Source organism: Pediculus humanus, genomic scaffold (genome assembly GCF_000006295.1).
Source record: "Pediculus humanus corporis 1103172107775 genomic scaffold, whole genome shotgun sequence".
Taxonomy (NCBI): domain Eukaryota; kingdom Metazoa; phylum Arthropoda; class Insecta; order Psocodea; family Pediculidae; genus Pediculus; species Pediculus humanus.
Genome location: NW_002987371.1, coordinates 497458 through 505831, shown reverse-complemented (window position 1 = coordinate 505831; position 8374 = coordinate 497458). Strand labels below are relative to the sequence as shown.

The window sequence follows — 8374 nt, the reverse complement described above, 5'->3', positions numbered from 1 at the left end:
TTTTTTTGTTGACTTAAGACTGACTGAGTAACTGAGTGATGACTTTTTTTTATTAAATAAAAATGCCGGAAGAGAAAGCCTAAATATGTGGGACGATGTATGATGATAATAATAATACTAGTAACAAGATGAATTTGTCAGTTTATGAAGGATTGTTGTAATAAATTAAAGTTGAATATATATATTAAAATTTAAAAAAAAAATGTCGTCGGTTGTTATTAATATATTATTAATGATTGTTTTATCAATGGATACGTGGATAACGGTTGTCACCGGTCAGGTTGTACCAGTACATACAATAATAGTAGAAGAAATTCCAAATCCTGTAAACGCAATGAGAGTAAGATCATTTGTTGTTGTTGTTTTTCGGTATTATTGTTTGTTAAACGTCGTTTTGATTCGAGACAACAAACAAAAATTAATTGACAGAATTTTTTTTTGATTTTTCTTCGTCTGCTTTCAGCCGGTTTCAAATCCTCAAAGATGCATAACACCAAATGGTGGTTTAGGACAATGTACTCACCTTTTAAGATGTCCACTACCAGAATTCAACGTTGATAAATTAAGATTTATGGATTATTTTTGCATAATCGATCGAGTGTAAGAACATAATAAAAACGATTTTTGGTTCATCGTTGTCGGATTTCCAAAACCTTGTCATTTTTCAGGTACGTCGGAGTTTGTTGTCCGGATTCGTATTTATATAAAATTTATACGGGTCAATCATTTTCTGGAAATCCAGCGGGTTATTTACCCGCGATCGGTGTCGATCTTGCACCAGTTATAGATGCCATTATAGAAGATGAGGAAAAAACGAATTCGAATCGTGAAAATGTAAACGAACCTGATAAAACGGAAGAAGGAAAACCCGAGGAAAAGGATGAGAAAAAAAAAATTGTTTTTGAAGATAGACGAGGTAAATTTAAATTAAATTTTTTTTTTATAAATAATTTTAAAAGAAAAGAAAAAAAATTTTTTTTTTTTGTTAGGTTGCGGTGTTAATCAAAACGAATATTATTCGAGAGTTGTTGGTGGTAGGCCTGCTGATCCAAAACAATGGCCTTGGATGGTTTCTTTAATTAAAAATCGTGAACATTTTTGCGGTGGCGTACTAATAACAAGCAAACACATACTAACAGCAGCACATTGTTTTAGAGGGTAAGAAATATCTATAGCTATGCCAAAATGGAGGATTCCTTTTTTTTTTTTTTTTTTAAATTCAAATTTTAGGATCAATCCGAAAAGTGTCATCGCTCGATTGGGTGAACACGATTTGACTAAAATAGGAGAAACGAGAACTCAAGATTTTCGTATATCCGATTCTAAATCTCATCCGGATTTCGATATGAATTCCTACGAAAACGATATCGCCATTTTGAAAACAGACAGACCGATAACGTTTAATTCATACGCTTGGCCCGTTTGTCTTCCACAACCCGGAGCAGATTTTGTTGACGAAGAAGCCATTGTTATAGGTAACATCTCCAGGGTTGGATTAAAAAATTAATTAATTAATTAATTGAAACGAAAACTCGAGCGTTTTTTTTTTATATTTTTTTTTAAGGTTGGGGAGCAATAGAATACGGGGGACCGACAAGTAACGTATTAATGGAAGTATCAGTACCCGTTTGGAACAATACGAAATGCGATAATGAATTCGTACAACCGATATTGGAAACAAATTTATGCGCCGGAGGACAATCCGGAAGGGATTCATGTCAGGTAAGTGAATTTTTTTTTTCCACCCTCCCCCCCCACTTCTTTGAGAAAAATCACCCCCTACCCTTTTAATTATTTTTTTAATATTAGTTACCTGGAAATTTGGTTTTCTCTCTCTAATGTTGGTATAATTAAATTAGGTTTTAATTAAACGATTTCCCTATCGTTATTAATACTTTCATTCTCATTCATTCATTCATTCATTCTATGGTATCGTTTGATGTTTCGACAGTAATTATTTTAATAAGAGCTTTTGTTTGTTTAAAATAACAAACGCGAAAAAAAAAAAATTTGTTTTGTTTTCTTTTAGCGGTTCAGGGGGGATCCCCGGTTTTTTATAATAAATAAACGGCCGGAAAAAAAAAAATTCTTATCTACGTAATTGAAAATCAGAGTGAGAGAGAGAGAGTGAGAGAGAGAGAGAGAGAGAGAGGGAGTGTTTGATAAGAATATTTTTATCCCTTATACATATATGGATTTTTATTATCAGGGTGATTCGGGTGGTCCTTTATTATATCAACTACCAAATAAAAGATGGATAACTATAGGAGTCGTTTCTTGGGGTATCAGATGTGGAGAAGACAGGCCGGCTGTTTATACAAAAGTCAGCAAATATTTAAACTGGATAATAAAAAATTCTGCACTTTAAATTCCAGCAAAGTCACGGAGACAAATAAAAATAATAATGATAATTTTGTTTCGAACCCTAATGACCGCCGATACGCGTTCGCAACATATTATTATTATTATTATTATTATTATTAATCGAGTACCGACGTCGTTAGTTTTGTGATAAGAAATTTAAAGTGTTTCTTTTTTTTTTTTTTGATAAGAGAGTCCAATGTCATTATTGGCACGTTTGAAAAAATTTGGGTTATTAAAATAAAAAAAAAAAATTTTTTTAAATGCTCCCTTTTTTTTTTTTTTAAACACGTGATCGAACCTTTGCTGTTGCTTTTGTTGTTATTGTTGTTGTTGTTGTTGTTGTTGTTGTTGCTGTCGACGATTCGAATGAGTTTTTTATTATTGTTTTCGTCGTATAAAATTTTCAGGTTGTCGTAGCTTCGTGTTTGTTCGTTTGTTCGTTCGTTCTTACTTACAATTTATTTTTTCTCACGATCGATATTTTGTTTGTCGTTTGATTGATTTTTGTTTGTTTTTAATAATAATAACAAACGATTTATAATAAAATGGATTTATGTTGGGGCAAAACTAACTTTTGGCTTTATTTTTTTTTTATCATCATCTGCTTTATTATTTTCTTATCCTGCGAAAAAAAAAATTTTTTTTTTTTACCGTCGTTGTTTGTTTGTTTGTTTGACGTCGTTTGTTTACTTTTATATTTATTTGTTATATAATAATACTTTTAAAACGGTTTCAAACACGTTTGCGTTACTTTTTTTTTAATAAAAAAAAAATTTTCTCGAATATATAAAAAATTAATTCCAGCCGGGGCCGAAAAAAAAAAAAAAAAATTTTTTTGTCGTCATATCATAACACTTTGACCCGTGACCTCTTTTTTATAACGTTTATCCGATTGATTATTATTATTATTATTATCGTTTTTCACTCGTCGGTTTTTATTTTTATTTTTTTCGTTTAAAAATAATTATTTACGTGCGTTTGGAAAAAGTTTCCAAATGAAATGAATGAAGTTAAAAGTGAGACAGTTACAGAATGAAAGAGAGAGAGAGAGAGAAAGAGAGGGAAAAGAAGAAGGAAATAAAGCAGAAGAAAAGTGAAAAAGTTGAAAATTCCTTTTAATTATAATTACGTTTAATTTAATTTACAACATTCATTTTGAAAAATTGTTGCATATTATTAATATTATTATCAACAACGCGTGTTTTCTTTTCTTAAAAAATTTTTTTTTCTCTCTCTCTCTCGCGCACACACACATTCTTACACGTGGGGGAGAAAGAGATTTTACGATAGATTTGATTAAATAAGAGGAAAAGAAAGGAAAGCTGTATATATATACCAACAGCACGGAAAATACGTTTTTCATTTCGAAAACTTTTAGAAAATTTTTTTTTGTGTTTACGCACGCGTAGGAGCGTAAGCACGAAAAGCTTCCATGTTATCAAGTTAAAGTTTTTAGTCGTGTACTCGAAGCTTCTCAATGATAACACTATCGGAGTCACAAAAAAAAATTTCATTATTATTATTATTAAATGTTTTACCTTAAAAAAAAATCGGAATAATCGTTTTGAACGAAAAAAATTTTTTTTTTTGTTTGTTTGTTTGTTTGTTGTTGTTTTGTGTGCGTGTGTGCATGAGTGCGTGTGAACAGTGCGTAATTTTTTACGATACGGATTGGATTTTAGTGATTGTGATTTAATAAGTGCGTTCGATTTTTAAATACGTTCGTGAAAAGGATTTTTTTTTCTTTTTGTAACGGTATTAAGTGTCGCGAAAAGTGTAAGAAAAGTTTTTTTTCTTTTTCTTCTTCGTACCCCTCCCTCCCTTTCTTCCCCCTATCCCCCTTAATACGAATTCGAATTTTTTTTTTAAAAATTTTTGGCGCGAATAAAATCATTTCGTCTCCCTCTCTCGTCACGTGAAAAGTTAAAAAAAATTCAAAAATTTACAAACGTCATTAATCCTCCATTAAAAAGACACGTTCGCACCCCCTCCCCCTTCCACCCTATCACTCCTTCCGGTCCCCGAAAAAAATTTTTTAAAAGTTTTTTTAACGCGAATGACGAATTGTTGTTGTTGTTGTTGTTGGTTAACGAGGGTTAAAAAAAAAGTTTTTTATTATTATTTTTTTTTGCTTTGACGTTTTTTCAACGTTTGATTGATCCCTTTTATTATTATTATTATTATTATCATCATTATCATTATCGTTTAATAAAAAAAATGTCACGCCGACGTTAGTAAATAAGTAAAAGAAAATCATTTTAAAACGCGAAAAAATTCTTTTTAATTATTGTTATGACAATTATTATTATTATCATTATTATTATTATTATTATTATTATTATTATTCGCGTAATTTCTTTTCCGAACCTGGAAAAATTCAATTATAATAATAATAATAGTTATAATGTGCATTTGAAAATAGTGTTAACGTGAATATTTATTTTTGAAAATTTTTTTGGTTACACGTCACGTGGTTTTTTTTTTCTTATATATTTTGTATTTTATTATAATTTGTCATTATCATCATCATTATTATTATTATTATTATCATTATTATTATCATCATTATTATTAATTTACGAAATGATTTAACGGATAATTGGATAATTATTAATGGATAATTGAGGGTAATTATCAAAACCTGAAAGAAAAATTTTTGTTGTTTTTTTTTTTTTTAATTGAAAAAATTATTATTATTATTAGTATTATTATTATTTGTTGACGATTTTTTGCTGCCACGTCAATTCATAATGTCACGTTTATTGAAAATAAATCAAGGAATTAAAAGGAAAAAAAAGAAAAAAATATCAAATGGATGATTGAATGATTGAATGAATAAATGAATGAATGAATGAATGAATGAATGAATGAATGAATGAATTTTATAAATTCGAATTCGAACGACGACGATTTTTATTTTTATCGTGTAAATAGAAAAAAAATAAAAAAATAATAATAATATAAATTTTTTTTTTTGAAATTTTGAAAAATTATCGGTAATAAAAAAAAGAAAAATTCGAAAGGGGGAAAGGTAAAAATAATAAATGATGAGGAAGAGAAAAAGGGGAGGGCGGGGTCGGTAATAATAATAATGATAATAAAAATGATTTTTCATTTATTCGTTTGAATGGGGGAAGGGGGGGGGGCACGGGGTCACTTGGGAAGAAATTTAAAGCGGTCGAAAAAAATTTTTTTTTTGATTTAAAAATTAGGTTTTACCTTAGCGAAAGGAAACAAAATAAACTCGTTCGGTTGTTTGTTTGGTAGTAGTGGGGATGATGATGATGATGATGATGATATGATGGTGGTTACGGTGGGGATGATGATGATAAGGACGATGATGATATTTTTATTTTTTTTATGACGTCATTTCCAAAATTTCTTACGCGTCTTATTTTTTTCTCCTCTCGAGCGTATTATGTTGGACAACCTGATTTTTTTTCCTTCTTTTTTTCTTTTTTATTCGAATTCATTCAAATTCAAGAGGAATCGGATTTTTTATCGGATCCGCATCTGATATTTTTTTTCTTTTTTCTTTTTTTTAAATTTGTTTTTCTAAAATCAAAATTTATCTGGAAAACCGGAAAAACTTATTATCATTATTATTATTATTATTGGAGTTTAAAAAAAAAAAAATGATGATGATGATGTTGCGGATGCTATGAAAAAAAAATTTATAAATTTCGATTTGTAATATTTAAATTTCTTTTCTTTTCTTTTTTTTCCCTTCTTATTCTCATTTCTTTATATTTTCTTCTCCCACGTTTTTTTTCATATATATGAGATTCAGGTTTCGGGTAAATAGTTTTGTAATTTTTTTTTTTCAATGGAAACTCATGGAGCATTTTTTTTTTTTTTTTTTTTTTTTTTTGTGAAAAATGAATGAAAGTTGAAAAAACTTTTCTTTTTTTTTCAAATCATATATTATTTTTAAAATTATTATTATTAATATTATTATTATTATTATTATTATTATTATTATTGATAGATTTTCGAGTATCGAATCGTGGTATCGCATTAACGATAATCGAAATTTACTACGAGTATTTCACGTTGAAAAAAAAATGAAAAGTTTTTGTGCGTTTCAAATTTTGTCATTTGTCTTTTTTTTTTTAAATCGATCGATTGTTGTTTCGATTGTTAAAACTTTTCGAGACTCGTTTTTCTCTCTCTCTCTCTCTCTTTCTGTTTCTATAATATAATTCAAGTGATTGAAGAATTTGTTTAAAATTGTTTTTTTGTTTTTTTGAAAAGTTCACGTTTATTTTTTTTTTATTTTCAAAACTTTTCCTACTATCGAATTTTCCTATCGTAACGTATGTCTTGTCTTCTGCTTTTGTTCTTCACCTTATGTATTCCTTCCACTTTTTTTGTTTTTCCCGTTCCGACAGCCCAATGTCTATTTAAAGTTTCTTTTTATTGAATTTCCTTTCTTTTCTGTTATTGTTATTATTATTATTGTTATTATTATTATTACTACTACTACTATTATTATTATTATTATTTGAATAGATACGTAATGTGATTTGAAAAAAAAAAAAAAAAACATTTTTAAAATTTACGTCGTTTTAAAAAAACAAACTTAAATCGTCTTTTATGTATATAGATATATATATTATTTCTATAAATAAATAAATAAATATTATTATTATTATTATTATTATTTTTATTGCGGAAATGGAAAATTTAAATTTTTTTTTTTTTTATTCGTAACCGTAAATAAAAAAATAAAAAAACCCTTTTCTTTGAAAGACAGGAAATGGATTCTATAAAAAAAAAAATAGAATTTTTCTATTTGCGAAAAAAAAACAGGAGGAGGGGGTAGGAGGGGAACGGGGAGGAAAGGGGAAGGGTAAGGGAAAAGAAAATTTTGAATGAATTTCACACAATAAAAGAAAATACTAAACGATTTGTACGTAAACTAACACAACCAACGGTATTAATATAAATATAAAATTTAAACGTTGGAAAAATAAGATGAAAATTTAATTTATTTTTCAGTACGGTTTTTTTTTCTTACTTATGTTAATACGATCTCTACTTTCTCTCTCTCTCTCTCTCTCATTCTCTGGTTTTCAAAGTTTTCTTTCTCTTTTACTCTTACTTCTATTTTATTTTTCATTTTTTCTCTCACTGTCTAAGTCATTCTTTCTTTTTCTCGTTTTCTCACTTCCTCTCTCTCTCTCTCTTTTTCAGTCACTCTCATTTTCTTCTCTCTCTCTCTCTTTTTCAGTCACTCTCATTTTCCCACTCTCTCTCTCAAATTTTCACGTTCTATTTTTCATTTTCTCTCTCTCTTTTTCATTATCTGGTTTTATTTCTCTCCTCCTCTTCTTCTTTCTCATTTACTCTTTGTAGTTCTTTCTCTCTCTCTCTTTTTTGGATAATCTCGCGTTTAAAACGTGTGTAATTTAATTATTGTGTGTGTGTGTAACGTGTCTCATGTTTGTTTTGTATGTAATCAATTAAATTTATTATTAACGTCCTGAATTTTTCTTCCTCGTCTCCCTTTCTCCCCCTTTTCCCCCTCCTCTCTCTCATATATGAAGTTTCATCCTTTGTGACACACAAAGGAAAACAAGAAAAGGTCAAAGCGGAAATTGAAATATTACGCTATAGGATGATGTTTAAACGAGGAAAAAAAAAGAAAAGTATATATATATATATATATATATAATTTTTTTTTTTTAATTTACTTTTTTTTTTTCATTAAAACGTATTTTCGAGTCGTCCTTGATTCTCTCGAGTTTTTTTTTTAAAATTAATTTTTGTCGTCTGCTTTGTATTTAGGTATCTTGTGACGTAATAGGGATTAATATTTAATCCCGACTACGACGAAAGAAAAAAAAAACCGTAACGATAGGCGCGCATGCGTTGTTTGCTAAACGATGCTAGCGAGTATTTTTTCTTATAACGAATTAATTACAAAAAAAAATTTGGCGGCCATGTTTAAAAAATTTTTTCGATTCGATTCTCGTTTTTATTTCGATTTAAAAAAAACAAGATAATG

The 8374-nt window shown here is 28.4% G+C and overlaps 1 protein-coding gene across 1 annotated transcript; it reads left to right on the top strand.

Moving 5' to 3' along the window:
• Window positions 1-232: 232 nt before the first annotated feature.
• Phum_PHUM360690 (tripsin, putative) lies at window positions 233-2368 on the top strand (the record flags this gene model as incomplete). The annotated part of the gene is made up of 7 exons (XM_002427992.1): window positions 233-340; window positions 464-600; window positions 669-826; window positions 990-1158; window positions 1231-1475; window positions 1565-1722; window positions 2210-2368. The coding sequence occupies 7 exons, from the start codon at window positions 233-235 to the stop codon at window positions 2366-2368; spliced, it is 1134 nt and encodes a 377-aa protein (XP_002428037.1).
• Between the last annotated feature and the right edge of the window lie 6006 nt (window positions 2369-8374).